The sequence below is a fragment of the Pleurodeles waltl genome, chromosome 4_1 (assembly GCF_031143425.1).
Source record: "Pleurodeles waltl isolate 20211129_DDA chromosome 4_1, aPleWal1.hap1.20221129, whole genome shotgun sequence".
Lineage (NCBI taxonomy): Eukaryota > Metazoa > Chordata > Amphibia > Caudata > Salamandridae > Pleurodeles > Pleurodeles waltl.
Window position 1 is genome coordinate 363,730,373 of NC_090442.1, and position 23,510 is coordinate 363,753,882.

Genomic DNA, 23,510 nt, shown 5'->3' on the forward strand with positions numbered 1-23,510 from the left:
ATTCGGCATCATCGGCTAGGCTGCCCTCGATGGGGATGCGAGGTCCTTGTGATGAGAAAAGCTTCACGGTTCCGAAGGCGAAGCACCGGTTCTCTTCCATGAAACCATGATAATGTGTTGATTGTGCTCCCACAGTGAGTCTGGCAGGGCAGACTCACAGTTGGCAGAGTCCAGGTGCAGGAGCAGAGTGGTTGGAAGTCTTTTATGTTTCTCTAAAAGTGGCATTTTCATAATAAGAATTTTAAATCCATCTTTACCATAAGTCATGATTTGAAATTGTGATTCCAAAGACACCAAACTCAAAAAAGTTTATCTCTTCCAGATTTTGAATTGCACTTATAAGCCGTAATCAGATATTCCCAATGTTATTCTATGAGAGAGATATGCCTTGTTGTAGTGAAAAAGGACTTTGGGCATTTTTCTCTGGCAGGATATCTAAAACTTAGATGTATATCTCCCACCTTTTAAATAAATTGCACCCTGCCCTATGAGTTGTCCAGAGGACTTATATGTATAAAAAGGGAAGGTCTGGGTCTGGCAAAAGGATTATTTTGTCAGTTCGACATGGCAGTATGAAACTGCACACACATGCTCTGCAATGGCAGACATGAGACATGGTTAAAGGGCTACATAAGTGGGTGGCACAATCAGTGCTTCAGGCCCAAAAGTGTAATTTAATTTTCAGTCCCTGGGCACATTTAGTGCACTTTACTAGAGACTTAAAAGTAAATTAAATATGCCAGTTAGGGATAAGCCAATGTTACCATGTTTAGGACGGAGAGCACAGGCACTTTAGCACTGGCTAGCAGTGGTAAAGTGCAGCGACTCCTAAAACCAGCAAAAATAATGTCAGAAAAGTGGAGGAGGTAGGCAAAACGTTGGGGGGGAAATCACTCTAAGGCTGTCAGGTGTAGCAACGGTTGACTAAGGCATAGGTGCTATTTTATGCCAACCGTATTGTAGCAGAGATCAGATATACATTGGGGGTTGTCACTGTAAATGTTTTTATGCTAGTACTCTGAAATGGAAGGATCAACCTGGATTTTGTAGCTGTGGCGGTTGCCTCACTGGTTGGATAAACTTACCACCATGCCCTGGTTGAAGGCTTCACCTCTGGACTTGGTAATGTTTTTGGAAGTCATAAATCCTCTGGCTGGACAAGGCTAGAATCCATAGCTGAGCACCCTTTCACTAGGCTGGATACCTTCACAACAAGTCACGGCTGAACCAGTTTTCAGTGCATCAAAGATTTTTGACAAACCAGATTTTTTGCCTGCTTTGAGACGACCTCCCTGGTGAAGCCTTAGGGCCTCCTCTGGAGTTGGAAAAATGACTAAGTTCCAGCTTTTTCCAGTGCTGGAAGTCCCTGGGTGACAACATGATTCAGAAGTCCTTCAGTGAGTCCTCTTCTTCCAGGAGGAGTTAAGAGCCATAAGTCTTCTTTTAGCAGAGACACTCTCTTCAGGTGGAATTGTCATAGGTCCAGGAATGTTCTAAGCCGTGGGTGGTTTTGTTGTCAGTTTTATCCTGTGCACTAGCCAATGATTTGAGAAATAGTGCCCTCAAGCTGAACAATTTTTTTGCAGCCCCCACCTCTTTTTGCAGCACATTTTCTTCATCTAACTAAAATTACACAACAAATCACGTTTCACTATCACCAGAGATCCTGTCTTAATTTCCTGAGCCACTACCCTTGAGTTTTGTTACCATATAACTGTGTCGCTACTGGGCCTACCTCATGCTATAAGTCTGACTCTCTGAGATGGTCGAGTGAATGAATAGGAAAAGCTATCTCTGGCATCTCCAAGTTAAAAGACGTAGTGATTAAGCTGCCCTTTATTCTGTTAACTGTTCCTGTCCACTCCTAGAGAGCTAATCCCTACTAAGTGGTCAGCAGTTAGCAAGCACTTGCTCTTCGTCGAAATAGAGGAAGTACATTTTCCTCTGAGTCAGGTTTATTAACTGTACCAACCAAGGATTTATATTCTAGCTCTAAATAACAGAACTGCTTTTATGCCAGTTAGGACTCCGTCAGCACCAAGTACAATGTTACAAAGTTAGTCTTCCAGTCGTGTTATTAAAAATCTGATATAACGATTAAACCAAAGGATGAAAATTAAGTGAGGATTAATTTTGAAGCATTTACCCTTGTGTAGAGAGCGAAAAGAAGATTTTTATCTCACCTGGACATGTTCAGATAAACGTCTAGGAAAACCTACACTGACAACCTCCTCTGGGTTACAGGTTTATGATGCAAACGTAAAACAAGGACCACCATCTCTTTAAAAGTGAGATATTTTTAAGTTAGCAAGCACATCAGGCAATAGTACATTTTAAACATAGAATTTAGCATATTTATAGTAATTGAAACAACCAAAAGATGATATATTGTTACTCTATTCCCAACAATTGTTGGGATAAACATCCTACATTACAAACAGCTGAGTCATTTCTGTTCACTTAACCTTCAACAAGACGGTTTGCTGTGAACAATGTTATGGCATGTCTATTACTTGTGTTGCACTGGTACTTTTAATTCTTGTTCCAGTAAAGACATGTGTACTAACATTTGTATTCCTTCATTTTACAGTCCGCTTAATCCAGACACTTGGAACAGTTCGATTCTTATGACTCTCACCAAGAGCCGCTCCTTCTCAGCCTCTCATACTGCCAATCATCTGAACTCAAAAAGGCCAATCCGACAAGGTGAAAACGATTTCCTTTTATTATTCGTAGTTGAAGTTGCTTTCATGCTGAAGAAGCAGTGTGTTGCTTTCTCATCTCTGCTAAAGCATCGGCATAGATCTCAGTCAAAATGTTACAGGATTTTGATAACCCATATAAATAAATAAGTGTAAATGTATGCTTAATGTTTATTGATTAATATTTGTGAAATGTAAATGTTCATGTTTGTGCCGTGCATCATGAAGGGGAACGTGTGCATGTAGGTTCTTCCTACTTGAAATTAGGAAACATGAGTTATTAAAGGACAGCTAATTTAACTATATTCATGTTGTGTGTAGAAGTGGCATCACAAACACCCACTACCATATTGTGTGTCACTAGTGTGCTGCTCGTTACTCCAGACCCTGTCTCTTTAGACTGTTCTCTTAGACATTAAACCAGGGAGCATGATCCTTGGATTGGTACCAATTACAGTGAAAGCTTAGTTAAACTAGTACGCTGAGTTTTGGAAGTGTTTTATACAAAACTAATCAAGATTTACTTTTAACAAAAAATGAAAGAGGGCAAGTTAATACTCTGCTAGTGTGTCAACTTCTTTTGCCCTATTGATGCAATGGGCTAAACTACAGATGCCCTTTTGGGAACACACAATAATTACGACCTGTAATTAACCCTGAATGTGCTGCCTGTTGCACGGGACTTTGCAAACAATCCATGTCACTACAACTGTTTATTGTATTTAAGGTGCTGGAGAGTATTTGACTGTTGTTTAAATCATGATATTTGGTGCCTTCTCACGGTACCACCAGGCAGTTTGCCCTATTATAATGTAATTCAAATAACACTGATCCTTTAAACATGAATTCTTGCTAGTCTACACAAAAAAACATAACTCATTGATGATAGTTATCTGATAACATATAATATCCTTGCTCTAAACTATTCACATACATAAAAAAGGGACTTTTATGTTCCACGTTATATCATTCTTTAACTGTACTCTGAACATTTCCTTGTTGATTCTGTCATTGGAAGGCTGTGTGTACGTTTGACCCAAATTAGCAGTTTGCTTACTTCAGTGATAAGAAAGCCCATTGATTCAAACCCCACTGAAGCTAGAGCTCTATGCTCTTCAGCTGGAGTGCAAGGCCCTCTTATGGTTGTTTTTATGATTGCGTTTTGTTGGCTGAAAAATGGTAATCAATATTTCTGTGACATGCAGGTCATAATGTGAATGTCGAGTGAGCGGATTTAGCCATTCATTATCTAAGGTTGATTACATTTGTACTGTCTAGTTGGGTAATAACAGCTAATTTTTGATTGAAAGGGTGCTTTTCAGCTTGTGATGTGCACTATGGACCTGCTCAATATTATCATTGTTTAGATGATATACTTTTTATTTTGGTGTATACATGGCTGTGTATGGACAGCCATGTTCTACATTTATTTAAAGTTTTGTCCAAGAGCTAACATTGTGTAAAAACTTTTTACAAATGCAACATGAACAGCCTAAAGGAAAGCATGATTCCCTTGCTTTGAACATTGAATATTATGCTGCGTGCATGTGTATTAAGGTGACCAGATTCTTAAAGCAGCCATCGACATAAAAGTAGGACTACTTAACAGCTTTCATAGGCATAGAAAATGGGCTACAATGACAGCCTCCTCCACAGACACATATGAAAAATTACAAATGACAAATCAGAGGTCTTTTACTGACTGTAAACTTAGTTCTTTTTTAACAGACTTTGCTTCTACATTTTCTATAGCTGGTGACTCTGGTGATTAATGTTCTGACTGGCAAGAGATAGGATTCTCTAGTGGACATTGTAAGGTAGCGCAGAGAGTTAATATGCCTGCTGCAAAGAATCTGTGCCATTCAGGTTAAGTGCTTATAATGCAAATAGGTCAGTGGCTTACTATCTTTGTCAGAAAGATCCTTTTGGTAAGTTAGAATCCTAATATAGAACAGTGAGCTATTACCTGTCATTAAAGAGCTGTATGCAAACTGCAAGTATAGATTAGAGCGTTATGATTGTTTCTCAGGTTTTCATTATACTACTGTTGCTAAAAGGGCTCATGTTGGTAGAAGTCAATTCTTGTTATTAAAGGGAGCCCCTAACTGTGGTGTTACATTTAATATTCTGAGTTTGTGCTTTTCCAGACCAAGCACTCAAACTATACTGCCTACAAGTATGGATGGTTCCACTCCAGGCCCATTTTGCCTTTAGCAGCTGCTTGATTCTGAGCTGGGTAAAAGGGCAGAGAAGTCTCACAAAGGTGGCTGGCTGGATCTTGCTGCAGGTGGGTGACCTCTGATTCCTGTGGGCAGGGCAGGGTCATGCTGGCCACTGTTGGTTCAAAGGAGCTCTTGTCCCGATGGTTGGCACAACACCATTGTTGCTACTTTGTGTAAAGAGAAGGGAAATCCAGAGCGAAAATGTATCTTTTCTCTCTGGGTTTACCTCATGCTACAACGTTCACCTAAGCAACGTCACGCCACAACTTCTCAAGCAGTGAAAAGTGAGCACGCGCACATCGATTTTACAACAGTGTGCATGCTCAACTCAGAAAGTACTCTGAAAGACCGGGATATTTCTGTAAATAATCTAGCCACTTCCCCAAACATTTCTTTATTTTTGACGAAAGTGTTGGGACACTTCCCAAAAAACCAGGACAGTCCGGGGAAAACTGGGACTTCTGGTCACTGTAATGTGTATAGCATATTTCTACAACTTGTGTGGCCCCATCACTGATTCTGGACGACCATTATAGTTCTGACATTCTCAGTGTCCTGAATCAAAATAGTTTGTGGTCATTACAATTAGCAGTGCTTTGCAACGTTTAGCTGTATACCGTATTGGAAAGTGGCTTGCCAGGTTAGAATAGACCAGAATAGATCATGATGTATACGGATGGATTGCTGCCTTCCAGTTATTTTGCAGTCCAACCAAGCAATTTCACATAGTAAGACTTCCTTGTGTGACAAGAGAAAGCCAGCATGGAGTTTTGTATCCAATCACAAGCATGTACATGTTTACATTACCTTTGGAGTTAAGAATCTCTAGAGAAAATGTAATTTTTCTATTATATTTACAGTATGAACATATTGTTTAATAGAGAAATCAGCTAGAAATTGTGAGATATGAGATTCTGAAATATTAATAAGCCTAGCCTTTTTAATTGTATATGTATAAGAAGGCATTATTGCAACAGTGCAACTCAACTACAGTGACTGTAAAGAGCAAGTATTTAAATATATAATTGCTTTTCTATTCCTTTTAGAGGAATACATATCTCACAAACTGTAAAATGGTGATCACTTTTCTTGCTGGATAAAGGTATCTATGCCAAACTTTTGTTGCCACTCAGAAAAAGCATAGGTGAAAGACTTGTTAGGACTTCACTATAGTAGTAAGAAGGTATTACCATGTGTACTGTGGGAATTTATGGTTTGCATTTGGGATTTTTAAATTCCCCAGGGATGAAAAAGGAGAGTTTTTCATTTGTTGACTGCGTGCTGTACATTGTCTAGATATTATGTTGCTCTGTATTGAGTTGAAGGCCAGCAACATGGCATTATGTCGAATGGAAGCAAATGCATGAACATTTAAATGCATACTCTGCAGCAATATTTTCATTGTATGTATTGTAATCTTGTTAATTCATATATGTATTTTATCACCTGATACATGCTCTTTGTGACCCCTCCCTTCACTCCTAACCAGTTAAACATTTCACTGAAGCCTACGTAGAATGTTGTTGTTGTGAGAATTCGAGTTAGTGAGAGAAGAGCAGGTGGTAGTAGAGGCATGGAATAAAACCACTTGTTAGTATTGTCAGTATCTTCTTTTCAACTGTAACCCAACCATATGCACACTACAAATTGCAATAAAACCTGACAGTATTTTATTAGCTGCAAGGCGTAGACTGTAATAATACTAAAGGTTGCACTGCAGGAGTTTGTAGTGGAAGTCTGGAAGGCAGAACAGTAGCTTGAATCCTGTCTGTTTGTAATGGGCTAGCAGTGACATAACCTTTGCCTAACAATGGCTGCATTTTTTATCTGGTCAAATTCCACCATTCAATGCAGTACCAAACAGGATTAACATTTATGGTTGCTCACACGGTTTCTGCAACATATGTTTTGATACAGATGTTTTTTTTAAAAAAAGGCAAAATAAAAATAGATTTTTCCCATACCATTTGATTCGTGGAAGTCTCAACTGCATACAAAGTCATTCCAAATAACCACTGCAATATGACTGATAAATCCAAGTAACTCTCTTCCTCTTTTTTCCTCCCCCAAAAACTAAATCTGCCACAGAAAACTGTTTAGTATAAAATTGCTTACCTATGAATTCTTCTTGTCATTGTTTTATGTTTTTTCTAACTTTGATCTTCGTTTTATCAAAAACAAAAATTAATAGCTACCTCCCCACTCCCTGTTGTGTATGCTCAGGGTCAACTCAGATATTGCTTAAAACATGGCTTATTTGTCTTGTGTAACTACATCCATCGAAAATCCATTGCATGCATACTATTGGCATATGCCTGTTAAGGATTCATATTAATGAAGATCTCTAAGGAACCATAAAAGAGGGACTCTCACATATCTGATGTCTTCTGTTAGTGTGACTATTAGAAATGATTTAGATCACCATTTATTTGGAATCATTATCCCAATAGCTCTATTTTCTCTTACAATTCTTCATGTTGGACCTAAACATTTTTAATTCAGTCTGGTTTGTCCTCATAGTAAGATTTTAAACCAGATTTGAATTTCAGCACTATTTGTGCAGTTGTTTTTTGATTGGTGATGTATACCATCTGGTTAATACCTCTAGCTGTTGCTTAGTGTAAACAGCCATTGTAAATAGCCAGTTTGGTTTAACTAAAGAAGAGATGCACCCCAAAAACGCATAGTTAGAAAAGCTAGTTTAAAAACTCACAATTTCAAGCTTAAGGATATAACCTATTTAATACAGAGAAAATAGACTGATAAATTAGGCTGAAGTAGATACGTATGTGTAGGTAAACAAATGATTAAGCAGCCATAATGTACTATAGAGCTAAAAAATTATTGGTTAACATGACTGGGAAAACTAAAGGTGGTGATTCTGAATCTGAAATTGTAATAATCAAATGATGAGGAATGATCTTCCTAGACAAAAATATGCATGTGATCTACCCTTACTGAGAACTTAAAAAAGAGTTTTACCTAGCATATGTAACTGCGTTGCTGCTCTCAGAAATGATTATTTGGCTTTGTGTTGCCTATTGAATTTCTATCACTGACACACTAATGAAAAGGTTACATTTAAACGTTGTATATGGACTATTGCTTCTGCGGTGAGACAGAATGTTCCTGTTCCCATGAAGACACCAGTTGTTGATTGCTTGATGAGAGGAAGAAGAAGAAACATATTGCAAAAGTTTATATATGTTTTTTTATATTAGTGCATGTTTGTAGAGTGGGATTGGCTCTTTTCTCCAGACTCACTTTCATGCACGAACCTATGCTGCTTTACATCTTTGGCAATCATGTGTACCTGCCCTCACTGGTAATATCCAGTTTTGGGCAGGCACATTGATGATATGTTTCTTATTTTGACAGGTTCTGAACCCTCTCTCAATGATTTGGTCGCCCAGCTGAACAATAATGATGTGATAATGATTATTATCTTAGTTTCACTTCACACCATAGTAAAACCTCCATAGAATTTATTGACATTGTCATGTATGAACACAATCATAAAATTGCTTCCAGACGATATAGAAAACCTACCTCTTGTAATGTGGTACTTTATGCCACCAGTGTACATCGTTGGCACCAGATTCAGTCCATTCCCATGCGGAAATGCTTCACGTCCGGCATAACTGCAGTGAAGAAGCGAACTTTAAGACAGAACTTCAGAAAGTTGAACAAAGGTTCCATATTTGGGGCTATACTTCTAATGTGATTCAAAAAGCTAAAAAATCACATTAAAAAGTTAGTCATTCCTCCTTACTTATTACTCAGGTGAAACATAGACAGAAATAATTACCTGCTTCTATTACTACATTCAATAGAAATAGCAATGACATACACAACATTGTACGTAGGCACTGGCACATTCTTACTGTGGATAATAACACCAAGAGCATTGTTTCAGCGAAACCTAGCATGTTTTTCAAAAAGGGCAGAAACTAACGGGATCACCTATGCTGCAGTTTTTTTACCACCCCACCTCCCTCTTACCCTATTTCATGGTTACCTCTGAAACCACTGGGTTTTCATAAGTGTGGGAGATGTAATATTTGCCCATTTACTATGGACAGAACAGTGTTTTTTTCAATATAATAGTGACTGCTTTTACATTCGTGATTTCATTAATTGTGGTTCTAAAGTTACAGTTTCATCATTATTTGTCAGTGTTCACGTATTTATGTTGGCAGCACTATTAGATATTTTAGTGAAAGAATACAAGATTACCTACTGCTATTCAGAACCGAGTTGAGAGATATCCTCTTGCTGTATGTTACAACCTAGTACACAATAACCATATGGAGATCAAAACAAAGGTCCTGATTGCGATTTCAGCGGATGGGAAAACCCGTCCGCCGCAATTCCGACGGGTTGGTTGCCATCATTGTGGCATCCTCACTGCGGGCCCATTATGAGTTTCCTGCTGGGTCAGCAGGCGGAAACCTCAGTTCAATATTGGTGTTCTGTGCAATTATAATGTATGTACTCCATTAGGCTAGTCGGGCTTTTTAGTGGTATTTTCATTGGGGTAACATATCGCTCTATTATTTTGGTTTGTGGACTGTGTTTTATGGCAATTTTGGTTTGGTTGCATATTCTAAGATGGCAGTGTATGGGGCATTTTTGCAAATATGGATCACATATGGACTGTGACTTTATGATTATATCAGTTTGGGTGCACGTACCAAGATGGCATTCTTTTTATGAATATTGGCATGGACTACGCATGGGTCCTTAGAGGATATTCTTTCCTAAACACTGGATGCACTGTGGTGTGAGGCTACTTGTCCCACACCAGAGCGCGTTATAATATTAATGGACTGGACTACTTATGGGTCCATGGTAGATATTCTGTACTACATGCTGGATGCACAATAATGTGAGGTTACTTGTCCCATAGACTGAGGGCTCTGATAATACCACATTGTTTTATACGTGGCATATTTTACCTGGGTTGAGTTGTTTCATTGGTATTAGGTCCGTTATTACATCTATTCAGGACTATCATCTGATATGGTGGCCAATTTGGGCATGTCTTTCAGCATAGTATACTGTACAATGGAGACTCATAGGTCCTTCTTTAGTTTCTGAGTGGTTTTATGTGTGGTTTGGTTTAGCATTTGTATTCCACTTTGGCGTCATATCGCGCTACTGTCTCTGTTATGAAACTGGACACCGGGCGTAAGCATACTTAATTTATTTTTAGCCTCTTTGACGATTAATTGGATTGTCAATAATATGTTCAAACTGACAGCACAAAGGTGTATTTTCGCAGCACTGGTAGGGTCATTTTTCCTTTTTAGTAAACATGGTACATGTGCTTCATCACTCTCATACACCATAACTATATTTGGACATATACCGGGTCCTGTAACTTGTTTAAATAATTTTTTTATGCTCTGAAGTTACGTGAGTACATTTGAACTACCAATTTCCTACATAGAATAGCTTGGGTGGGCAATGTTTCCCCATTCCAGCCTTGGCCGTTTTATCTGCCAGCTTCATTGCCAACACTTTAATACCTTGCAAAGATGTACCATCTTGAAGCGGTTGCAGGGTCTTTATCATCAGATGGTGGATCTGACATGCGGTCCTATCGTCCTTTGGTTTAAAAAAAAAAAATATTGGTTTGCATCACCTCGTCCTTGAATTTGAAATTTGTTCAGCTCAATGAGGGCTATTACACACCTCAAGGTTTTTTTTAACTATACAGGAGCACGTTCTCACTGAATCCCTGTTTACTGCAGGTTGAATGCCTTTTGTACAGCTTCTCATTCTTTGTCCCCCCCTTCCTCATGTCATTTATTTACTGGGGTTATATTTATGCACTTCATGGTAACTAATTGTTATATTATCTAGTCACTTATTATTGACTTACAGTTTTGCTTATTGGCAATACTTCAGTATTGGCTGTGTGATAATTTTGTATTGATTATGACTATTTGATGGATGTTTGGCCTATAGATTTTTAAAATTTATTTTCTAGATATATTAACCCTTTTCACAGGGTTTTCCTGGTTGCCTTAGTGCTGTGGTGATTGCCCTACGTTTCTGGCATTTGATTTGACACTCCTTTTTCTGAAGTGTTGGGATACGGACTTCATTATATACAAGGAGGTGATTTATTCTCGGGTAGGTTAGAGTTTTACTTTTGATTCTCCAGTATGGTGAGACAGTTTTATCACTTACCTTGATCTGTTTTTTTTTTTTGTTTTTTTCCTTTGCTTTTTTTTTTATTGAATCATAGTTTGATTCCATTTCTATTCTCTTTGATGATCACTGATTTGTGATTATTGTAAACTGACCTGCCTAGACATGATGCTTAAGATACTGGATGCTATTCATTAGCTGTTTGTTTTGGGATAATGATAGTGTTTGGTACTTGTTAACACATTGCAGCATACATGTGGTTGTGTACACTAATGGCTTGGTTTTCATGGACCAGGTTTTTAAACTTTTCCCCACATGGTTATCTGATTGTGGTATGTGGCTCCTGTCCCATTTTGGTCTTTTAACTTTTCACCATTGCCCATCTCTTTTTTCTGGAGGTTTTTGGTGACTTTCACATATCCTTAATCACTTCCTTTTTTGTGGTGTTTCTGATATATTAATACCACATGTACAGAATATATGGAGACAATGTTTGTAATTTGGAATCTCTAAATGGACACCGCACTTTATTGACCTTTTCACATTTGTTGTTATATAATTAAATGTAATTTGTTAAAAAAGCTATGACTTGCAAACGTAGCATTTGATTTATTTTCACTGTGACTTTTTTTTGTTTTGTGCTCTGGACTTTTGAATATAGTATTATGAAAGGTTGTTGAAGACATTTCAACACCACACTGGTCAATCACATTTTGAGCTGAATGATATGAGATTCTTTATCTCACAGTTTATCAGGTTGAGACCTGAGCTTAGTCTGCATATCCAACGGTCTGCAATGTGCAAAGTATTATAGTGATACACAGGGAATGAAGCAAAAGAAACTTAAGGAAGGAGAAATGTATGTTAGCCCAGACGAAAAGGGCACAGAAAAGTTTTCAGAATCAGTCATTTGCAGGAAATGTTGGTGCAATGCAAGGTGTTGATTTTCAGAATGATATGCAAGGAGTTGGCTTTCATGCTGGACTTCAAGGTATTCAAGGGTACAGGGCAAGGAGTTCCGATTTAATCAAATTCTGGTGTAGATTTTGCAGAGTTAAAGAAGATGACTCCTTGTGACTTCTGTAACAAGATCAGGCATTGAAAGAGGGAGTCTCAGATGCCCAGAGTAAATAATAACTCAATTCAGAACCAGTACCGATTTCAACAGTTCTCTTTGTTGGAGAGTAAGAGATTTGGCTATAAAACTTTGCAATGACGGTGGCTGAGGGAGGAGAAAGATTGTGTATTTGGCACAGTCTTAGAGGTAGACCAGAGTGGGCCATTTGTAGAAGGGGAGGTAAATGGCCAAAAAGTGTAATTTCTTGTTGACACCAGAGCTACCCGTTCCACTGTTAGAACAGTGGAAGTCTCAGACCTTCCTCTCTCCTGGGAAACAAGTTCCAAGTTGTAGGTGCTACAAAATAAACAGAGTACAAATGGAGTTTCAAAAGAGGTTCCTGTAAAAGCAGGCTCATTTGAAGAAAAGCACCAGTTTGTTGTGTGTGACTCAAGTCCTGTAAATCTGCTAAAGTTAAATTGCACAATCTATTGTACACCAAATTGAGTCGATTTCCAGACATGATGAGGATGTGGAATTTAAGTTGATACTGAGGATTGTACCCAATGAGAACAGAAAAATTGTCCCCTGATTTGAGGAAGACTGTGAACCTAGAAGTATGGGATTTTACAGAAAAAGACATCAGACTAATCAAAGGTGTAGAACCAGTCTGTATTACAGTGAAGCCCAATGCTGTTTTTCCAAGAACTCCACCATACAATTGGACCCCAGAAAGAGTGGCAGGAATGACACCAATAATTGAGGATATGTTGAGGAAAGGGATGCCGAGAAAGATCGTTGAGAGTCCTTGTAATTCACCAATCACGGGCTTGCAGAAACCCAATAGCAAGTACAGGATTGCCCAAGATATTCAAAACATGTATGATATGGTTGTCTCATGTTGTCCCGTGGTACTGGATCCAGCTACCATTCTCTTCTAAATTCTGTACACTGCAGAATGGTTTACCATTGTGGATCTGTGGCAAGCTTTTTTCTCCCTACTATTGCATAAGGATGTACACTGCAGAATGGTTTACCATTGTCGATCTGTGGCAAGCTTTTTTCTCCCTACTATTGCATAAGGATAGCCAATTCCTGTTCTCTTTCATGTTCTGAGCGAGAGTTTTGGCATGGTGCTGAGTTCTGCAAGTGTATACTGAAAGTCCTTCTATTTCCAATCAGGTTTTGAAGTAAAATCTTGAGTCTCTGCAGATGCCTTGTGATTCAGTCCTTGTGAAATACGTTGATGACCTACTTGTGGCAAGAAGCTTGCAAATAGGATACCATTGCTGTTCTTAATCACCTAGCTGAGAATGGACATAAAGGGGGTCATAACGACCCTGGCGGTCAGTGCAATAGTGGAGGTATTACCGCCAATAGGCTGGTGGTACCTACCTCCACTATTATGACATTGGTGGTTTGGCCAAAGCCAAACCGCCAAGTTAACACACCGACTTCCACGGCGGTAACGACCACCAGGCTAGAGACTTCAGTCTCCAATCCGGCAGCCGTCACTAGACCGCCCATGGCATTTTGACCCCGCCCACCACCATGGTTTCTGTACTGACAAGGAAACCATGGTGGTAGGCACTATCAGTTGCAGGATATTCCTTCCCTGGCACTGATAGGGGTCTTCCTTGCCCCTCCTCCCCCTCCCCAGAGTCCTTCCTCACCCTCCCCTGCCCGTCCCCCTCCACATATACACATATACACGCACATACATACACACCCATTCACACACACATACACACATTCACCCATGCATGCATACATTCATAAACACACAGCAACACTCACTAACATACATCCAGGCACACACACACTCACATGACACAACATGCACGTACACACACACACACTCATGCACACACGCATTACACATGCATGCACGCATTCACACACAGTCACACCCCCCCCACACACAACACCCCCCACCCCCTCTCCTGTCCGAGAACCCGACTTACCTGCTTGCAAGGGGTTCTCCGGCAGGAGAGGGGAACGCAGCGCTGCTGCCAGTAGCAGCGTCTGCCAGCAAAACACCGCCCGGCCGTGTCATGGAACATGATACGGTAGGCAGTGTTTTGTTGGCATGGCGCTGCTGCTGGCTGCAGTGCCACCTTACTGCCGTCTGCCGCCATGACCGTTGCCGGAATTCCGCCAGCCTTCTGGCAGAATTCTGGCTACGGTCATAATGCCATGAATGGTCAGTAGCCACGGAGATGGTATGTTGGCGGCTGTCACCGTAGCGGTAGATGGCATTTGCCGCCAATCCTGGAATGAGGGCCGAAGTGTCTCTGAGCAAACTGCAGACCTGTCAAAGAGAAGCCCAATGTTTGAACATGTGGAAAAAGGAATGAGAAAGGTATCGCAGGAAAGAATACAGGCCATTTTGACAATGAACCCACCCAAAACACAGAGAGAAGATGGAATGTTGGCCGCTGTAGACAGTGGATGCTGAACCTTTCCCTAGTGGCTAATCCTTTACTGAGGTGTGCCCCATCCACTTCCATGGGACAATGAAAGCTTGAAAGCATTCCTGGAGCTAAAGGAAAGACTATCATGCTCCGGCACGAGGAATGCCAGATTACAAAAAGATGCTCACATTATTTTTCAGTGTGAGAGGGTGGGCTGCACGGTCTTTCTGCTGACTCAAATAAATAAAGACCTGTTGCTACTTCTCAATGATCCTATCCTAGGGCTGCCCAAATGTCTCACATCAGTGGTGGCCATTGTTGTCAGCATAGAGAGGTGCTAAAGCATAGTGTTCGGACATCCTTTAACTGTTTCTTACGAGAGCGAAAACACAGTAAATGACAAACTCCTGCGTTATGAAATATGAGCAGCAAATCCTCACATCGGATAATGTGACTTTAAAATGATGCCAGATTTTAAATCTAAATGTTCTGTTACCTTTGCCTGAAAGAGATGTAAATGATGGTTTTGAGCATGACTGTTTAGATGTCCTGGGCATATGTACCAAGCCAAGGCCAGACATTAAAGAGAAACCATTGATTGATCCAGTTTATGTAATTTTTGTGGATGGCTCATGATTGAGGACCTATCAAGGTGTCCCGATAGCAGCTTACACTGTCTGTACAATTCAAGAAGTTGTAGAATATTCATTGCTGTGAAATGTTACCTCAGCACACATTGCAGAACCAATTGCCCTTGCCAAAGCTTACAGTCTGTCAGCTCAAATGAGAGTGACTATATTTACAGATAATCAGAATGTCGTTGGTGTGGCACATGATTTTGTACAGTTATGGTCACAAGGACCCATCAGAAACGACAAACATGTAAAAAGATTACTAGAAGCATTTCAGGGTCCAGCTGAAATTGCGGTTGTTAAATGTGCAGCTCACAAAAGTGGCAATGAATATGGCACAGTCAGAAGCTGATACACTGACGAAGTTGAATGTTATTGTGCACTTGTGGCCAGCACATTTAATGGGACATTCACAGATGAATCTGAAAATGTCAGTCTTTTCAATGTTGGTGTCTGTAGCTGATACATGGGAAGAGGTCAAGAGATTGCAGGAATTGTTTTCCAGAAGCAGAACAGCAGGATTGGATCAGAGTAGGATGAGGAAAAAATGCAAGTGGTATTTGTATTTCAGCAGATGGGTGATCAGTGTTGCCAGACAGTTTGTCACCCATGGCACAGAATTTCCAAGGCCCCACACATTTTGGGAGAGATGCAGTGATCAGATTGTTTAGGCAAAATTAGTTTAACTTCAGATTCAGGATGCTTGCAGAAGAATTGTGTGACTCTTGCTTAACATGGCAGCACATGCAGACAATGTGCCGGGACACTCATTAAGTAGCTGAATGCTCTATAAAACAGATGGCTGATGACTGATTGAATGAAGGGAAGAGAACACCAGTTACCCCGATTCATATAGGGAGATCAGGTGATCTCCTCAAGAGAATGCAGATGGATTTTATCAAGATGCCTGTGTGTAACGGCTTGAAATATGTCCTGGTTCTAGTGTTCATTTTCTCTCGATGGATGGAAGCCTAACCAGCATGGAGAAATTACTGTCTCATTGTAGCTAAACTGCTGTTGAGGGTGTTAATACCCAGATATGGAACACTGGCCTCTCTGAAGTAAGATCACATCACCTATTTCAATACTGGGGTCCTTAGGATGTTGTGTGCAGCACAACAACTGGAGCAGAAAACTGCATTTTAGCTGTCACCCAAAGGTATCTGGAATTGTTGAGCAGCTTAAAGGAACCATAAAATCACGGTTGGCAAAAATCTGTGCCCCCACTTCACTGAAATGGCTGGATGCTTTGCCCTTGTTGTTGATGAGGCTTCGAAGTACACCTGACAGGAAGACAGGATTATCGCCACATGAAATATTGATAGGCGTGCAATGAGGTTGCCTGCTGCACCTCCGAATGCACTTGTGAATATTACAGATGACATGATACTTGATAACTGCAAAGGGTTGGCTGATGTGGTGCATTCTGTTTCTCAACAGGTTGAAGTTGTCACTACAAATCTGCATCAAGATCAATGTTGCTACCTTAGCCCCGGCGACGGGGTGCTGATAAAAAAAAGCATGTAAGAAATTCCTGTCTGGAGCCAAGGTGGAAAGGCCCCTACCAGATGATTTTAATCACGAATACTTCTGTTAAATTTTCCAGAGTAGCAAACTAGGTGCATGCATCACATACCTAGAGAACAGAGATTCATAAGAAGAAATAGTTTTCCTTGAGCCAAAACCGAGAGCAAGGAGCAATACCACAAGAGACACAACACCAAGGATGAGAAAGGGGAAGCAATCCAGTTTCCTGACATCTCACAAAGTGGCATTGGAATATTTGGGGAAGCGGAAGGAGAAGCAAAAGCTCAATGCAAAGTGACATTTGAGTCAACACAAGAACAAGAAGAAGATCCAGGTGATGGGATAACTACTGGATCAAGAAGAAAAGTCACTTACAGTGCTGAATGGCCAAGAACCTACGGTCAAAAGAAATTGGGATGAAGTGTGTCAGTGGAATGCATACCACAACAATTGTTGCGGAGACAGAGTCAAGTGGTATAAGTGACACAGAAGAAGATCGGCAAACACTCCGGAGATCCAAAATAGCAAGAGTACTTTGTTGGAGGTATTCTGCACCTGAAATGACTTACTACATGAACCAAGTGCTGAAAGTTCATATATCAGATTTATTTGATTTGAGTAAAGAGCTGTCTGAACCACCCTGATGTCCTATTGAGTCTATAATTAGAAAAAAGATTTTGAAAGAAACAAAAGTTTCTGAAAAATGTTATTGACTAAAGAAGACATAGACTGCAATAAAATTTGATCAGTTGCTAAACAAAAATAATTAAGATTACCCTACGCCCCAGGCTGCAGTAGAAGAGTAGGGATGACATGTTAGAAGAAGATGGATTAGGGTTTAGGATGACTACATGAAGATTGCTATAATTAAAGCTGACAGAACTAACTGAACTAAAAGAAAAAAATATTTTGTTAAAGCTGTTTGTGCAATAATTAACTTTAAAAACAAACTTAATAATATTTTTGCTGTTACGCCTTTTCTTTTAAAAGATCTGGCCTTAGTCAAACCTGTGTTTCCTAACCAGAGCTAGATGAAAAATTATTATGGGAGTGGCATTATTAGTAGTAGTAACAGTATCCATGGCATTATTATCCATTTTTATATTTTACACAAGAGAAAGAGAAATCTGTATTTTCACTTACTAACATGACATCTGCACATGGCATAGATGAGGGTAATTTAAAAACCTAATTTGTAGATTACACGAAAGAAGAATATGCAACAAATGTTTATTGTAGATTAGTTAAGTAATGCACACAAGCTACAAATGCAAAGAATTGTTATGTGTGTGCATACTTATGTTCATCTTATGTGGAGGAAGTGACATAATATTACATACCTTTTGTCGTTGCCTGACATTTTTTTAGCTCAGTTTATAGGGAAAAACACTTTGAATACTAATACCCATTTTAATTTTCAGTGTTTGTTTCCTGACCTCATTAAGAATTTACAAATCTATTAAATGTTTTCTGGAGAACAAAAAAAACAGAGAGAGAGAAATAGACAGATAAAGAGAGAATTTTAATTAAATTATCTCATTAATAGAGAGTATAAAAAGATAAAAGAAACAGAGAGTTTGAAAAAGAAAAGACTCAACTGAAGCTGAGTGACCTTTTAAGATTTTGTCTGTGAACAATTTTTGATGGTTGGAAACCATCAGAGGGGGGAGGTTGTAGAAGTGTTTTAAAATAATAAAAATAAACGCAATAAACTGTAGAATTGTAGAATTAACATGTAGGCCTTGGACAAAAATGCCATGTCTTTTCAATACAAATAAATGTAGTAGGTTGTCACATTTACACCTATTAGGCTTGAAACACTGATACTGCACATTATTTAAAGTTAACCTAGGTTAAGACTGTGTAATGTTAAACATTTGACAAGCTAACATGATTTGAAAAGATGATTTAATGTAAATGAAGTTAGTTTTGACCATCCTCTGGGCACATTTCTGTAGAATAAAATAATGTATTAAAATATTTATTGTAATTCCGCAAAATGTGTCTAATCATACAATGACTTAGTATAAGGTATCAATATGTAGCTTTTTTTTAATAAAGTCATGTAAAATCCTAACCATGACCTGAAGTTTTCCCAAGCAAAGTGAATGATGATAACCTTCATGAAATTATATAAAGTACTGATAAAAATGTTTAATTTAAACATTGTTGTCTATGGACTATTGTTTCTGCGGTGAGACGACTCCAAAATGTTCCTGTTCGTATGAAGACACTAATTACTGATTGGCTGATGAGAGAAAGAAGAAGAAACATGTTACAAAAGTTTATATATGTTAACTAGGCTCTTTTCTACATCATTCACTTTTCTGCTCGAACCTATGCTGCTCTGAGACTCTACTGATGTTCTTGAAAATCTCCTTATGGGAAGTTCTGCTTTAATTGATATTTGATTCTGAAGCTTTATGCTTGAACTTCTCTATTTCGAGGTCTTTATGGGTTCTCACTAACACCTTTTTCTCATGTGTTCCAATCCAGCTTCAGACTTAGAATTGGGATTCTTTCCTTCGTGGAACATGCTTCATGCATTTATTTCTGTTAATGATTGATAATTATACTTTAGTTACTATTGTTTGATATTGATGATATTCTATTCTGAGTTCATAAATAAAGCTTTTGAACTCACACCAACTCTCGTAATTGACTGAAAAATAATAGTTGAAACTGATGATTATTTGATTGATGTGCAGCTCCTAGTTAATCTCATCTACGTCCAAGGTCTTTCGTCCTGTGATGTGATGATTTCTTCCCTGATGAGTTGGTAAGCATTACTCCGTAAACCGATATTTAACTGCTATCCCCACTGCAGCACCACTTCACTCTGTCCTGCCATCATTCATTTCCATAAACTCTTTAGTGTGCTCCTCCACTTACCTGCCAAATTATCATTTACTTAAGAGTTTCCTTCTGATCATGCATTTATACAAATATTTCCTGGGGCTGCACTTACTTACCATCATTTGGTTAAAATAAATATATAAATAAGATCAATATTTATGGAATTATATTGTGTTCTATCCACACAGAATCACTAATTAAAATGTGAACTTCAGTTTTTTATAGCCAGTCTGACTCCTGTTAATCATACACTGTGTTCATTTATACATCCCAATAAACAACAGAAAACAAAAAGACACTGGAAATGCAGCAAGATCCATTATTAGATTATGCATGCTGTAAGGGTCATCAATACTTAGCCTACCTTTTTTCTACTCTTAATCATTCATTTGACTCAATCGTGTGAATATAGTCCAATAGGATCAACTAAATGTTTTTCAATTTTAGTCTGAATTGTATGAACGACTGAGGGGCGGTAGTAACCTTTGTCAACTATTGGTGTTTATTATTGTATTGTGTACATGTAGTATTTGTGCAGCATAAACCTAGAAGAAAGGCAGTGAATGCTGTAAAGAGTTAAAAACAGTAAATAAGTAATTGTAGGGATGACTGGGTTCAGACAGTGGAAGTGGGATGTTATTTGGCCATGATAAAATGTTCTTTAAAGACATGGTTCAAGTATTTTCCAAATCGGAGCAGGATTGGGGTGACATTATGGAAATGCGGATATCGTTCCAAATCCTGAGTTCATAAATAAAGAAGGCCTGTTGCCTTATGTTTTCTTGTGTTTTCACTACTTAATCTTCAACCTGATAGTATCCTGGCTTAGGGTGTGTTGAGCGCCATCAAAAGTGGTGAGCTTGTTGGAGTGCCATCAGCATGGGGATGATGTTATATTTCATCACACCTTTAATGAGACATTCTGCGACATTTAGCATTTGTGAGGCCCTGAAGCGTTTGAAGGCTGGAACAGCAGTTCTAAATTTGCTTTCTGGGAGTAATGGCTTCACATATTTCAGTAGAGAAACTGATAACAGGTTTTGTTTTTCTTGGCAAATTGTTGTTGGAGGGTGAGGTTTGTGTCCATGGTGCATTCAAATGACTTGACATTTGATGACAGTTGGGGTGTAAATCCATCCATGACCATGACCTTGAACCAGGATATGGACTAGACGTTGGTTGATGTGAATATTAGGAGTTTTGTTTTGGTGTAGATGAGTTAAATGTAGGCTCTGGACATCCAGGTTTGGTTGAAGTGCAGTCAGAGTTTAAGCCATTAGATATCTGCTATGAAGGAGACTTTCAAGTAAACGTGTGTGTTTGGCATTGTGGTGAATTAAGATATGGTTACCATCAAGGAGAGTCCCAATGTGCTCCAGGTAGAGGACATATATTAAGGTCACAAGATAGAACCCTGATGGACTTCACGGGTGATAGAGATCAGCTGAGTTCTGGGGTGCCCATTTCAGTGAACTGTGTCAACTGAATAGATATGGAGGAGAACTACGAAGGACATTCCCAGTGAATCCCATTTGAAGCATGAGGGTGTGAATGACGATTGACAGACATGGAGACATATTATAGTGCAAGCAAATCAGAAGTGGGAGACATCTTCATATGTGGTCAAGAGAACATCATTCATTGTTTGCACAAAATGGCTTTTTTGTCACATAATTTAGTAAACCCTGCTGCAAACGCTGGTCCTCCTTTGCCTTATAATTCCAGTGGGCCTGATTATATTGTGGAATCCACTTGGTGAGCCTAAAAACATGACATAGGCTTCCTCTGAAACTTGGTCATCTGCAGCCTGCAAGCTCTCATGTTTGCATACAGACCTGTAAAACTAACCTCTTTTACAGGCCTTCAAAAACTTCAAAAACTGCCTGTAAGTGATAAACAAGTCATCCCTAAAGTTATCTTTTTGCCTATAAGGAAGAATGCATAGTACCTATGAATAGTACATGCCTAAAGTAATGTTAGCATGTATATACAGTGAATAAAAAACTAAAAGCTATTTTTACTGCATGGGAATTAGCTGTTCCCATGCAAAATACGTTTAAGTAGACAAAATCATGATGTCTGAATTATCCAGTAGGAAACAGCTATAGATAATGTTCAAGAGCTTTTCCTAGCTTTTTTAAAAATCCAAACCACTGGTAAACTTTGATTTTTTTCCCAATTATTTAAGAAATATAACTTTCAGAAATTGTATATTTAGTTGTCTGAGCCACTATAGGATAATTATACTTATGACATGATTTAGATCTCAATGGAGGGTAATACTCCGTCACAAACGTGATGGATATACCGTCCGCTGTATTAGGATCTCATTATGTCCTATGGAGATTGTAATATGGTGGACGGGATATCCGTCACATTTGTGACAGTGTATCCCCCTCTGCTGAGATCTAAATCAGGCCTGTAGTCTTCAGCTCCCGGTCAGCCTTGCTCTGCCTCTAATGAAGTGTGAAATTCCTTCCAGGAGCTCGACAGTAGACCACACTGATTAACAGGTTGACCTGACTGGTCAGGGATAACCCATCTAAGTTCACCAGAATATTGATGGTATGGCCTTCTGCCCCTCCTGTTGACAAAAAGTGCCAATTCCTGCATGAAAGGCCTGTTTGAGGCACATGTAAACCTTTTCTGCCCTATAAAGGAATAAAAACAGTCTCCTGTTGCAGTTCTTGTGTATCCCCTGTCTGTTTCCTTAAGAACCCTGCTGTGTCTTACTAGACCCTGTCTATTTTCTGTTGCAGGGCCAAAATCAGGCTGGAAGTTAGTGAGAGATATAGAAGGATCCTAGTAATTTTCATAGTACTCTCCCCTTCACAACCTCAGCTCTCATAACCCAAGTTTAGTGTAGGTGAAGACTTTGGCCATCTTGGGTTTGCCCAGACACATTGCATTTTGGGCCTGTTTGCAGTAAGGCAAACAGGAATTGCCGAAAACGTAGGTAGGCCATGATCTTGAAGCATTTACTCCATTGGTCAGAGAGGCACTCGGAGTGTCTTAGGGTGTCCTCACTCACAAGCTGGTGACCCTAAAAAGTTGGACCCTCACCCAGCTACCCCCCTCAGAACACTGCTGGATTTGGGGAAAGATATCAGACAGACTGAACCTGCTTCACTTGGCATCTGTTTAAAATCCAACAACAGAAAAATCTCCAAGGATCATAAGACTGATCCTTGGATGGCCATAGGAACATAAAAATGCCAGTGCAAATGGACTGGGACTAGACATTACTGGTGGCCTCTATTACACATCCTGAGAGTTTCAAAGTGCTGTCCTGTTGAGCTTAGGAGTTGAATTTTGTACCTGTTTGGGCACCAGAAGAAAGTTGGTAAACTTTTGAAAACGTTTCCTCTAGAGCTTCAGATGGACCCACTGGAAAAAGTATCCAACCAGCAGTTCCACAGTGACACATTGGATTTCAGCTTCGTAACCCACAGAGATCTCCGAACCTCTTTAAAAAATGACTAAGGGTTTAATTTAGAGTTTGGCGGATGAAATTACTCTGTCACGAACATGACGGTTATCCCGTCCACTGTATTACGATTCCATCATATCCTATGGAAATCGTAATACAATGGACGGGATATCTATCACGTTTGTGACGGAGTAACCAATCCACCAAACTCTTAATTAGGCCAATTTTGAGTTGGTACTTGGAAACGTTTCAGTGAGAAACCCCAGAAACTCCGGGGCACCAGCGGAACCAGTTTTCGGCAGTTCCACATCAGCAACTACAGTTTCAGCAGCATCTTATAGGGAGAGGCTTTTCCTTCTGCACAGGGATTTAGGATACATTTCAAAACTGTTCTTTAGAAAAGGGAGTTTTTCACTTTCTGAAGTGGTACTGGAAGCTTCTTTGAACTTTTTGGCTTCCAGACTTTCACTGGGATCAACCCACTTAGTATATCCGACCTGGGCTCCATTGT

At 39.3% G+C, this 23,510-nt stretch overlaps 1 protein-coding gene across 3 annotated transcripts in view; it reads left to right on the forward strand.

Annotated features, from left to right (window-relative positions):
- PDE3A (phosphodiesterase 3A) overlaps positions 1-23,510 on the forward strand; it is a 955,418-nt gene that overhangs the window by 728,029 nt on the left and 203,879 nt on the right. For all 3 annotated transcript variants that reach the window (XM_069228518.1, XM_069228521.1, XM_069228520.1), the window contains one exon: positions 2,591-2,706. In XM_069228518.1, coding sequence (XP_069084619.1) covers positions 2,591-2,706 — 116 coding nt within the window. The remainder of the gene's footprint in view (positions 1-2,590; positions 2,707-23,510) is intronic.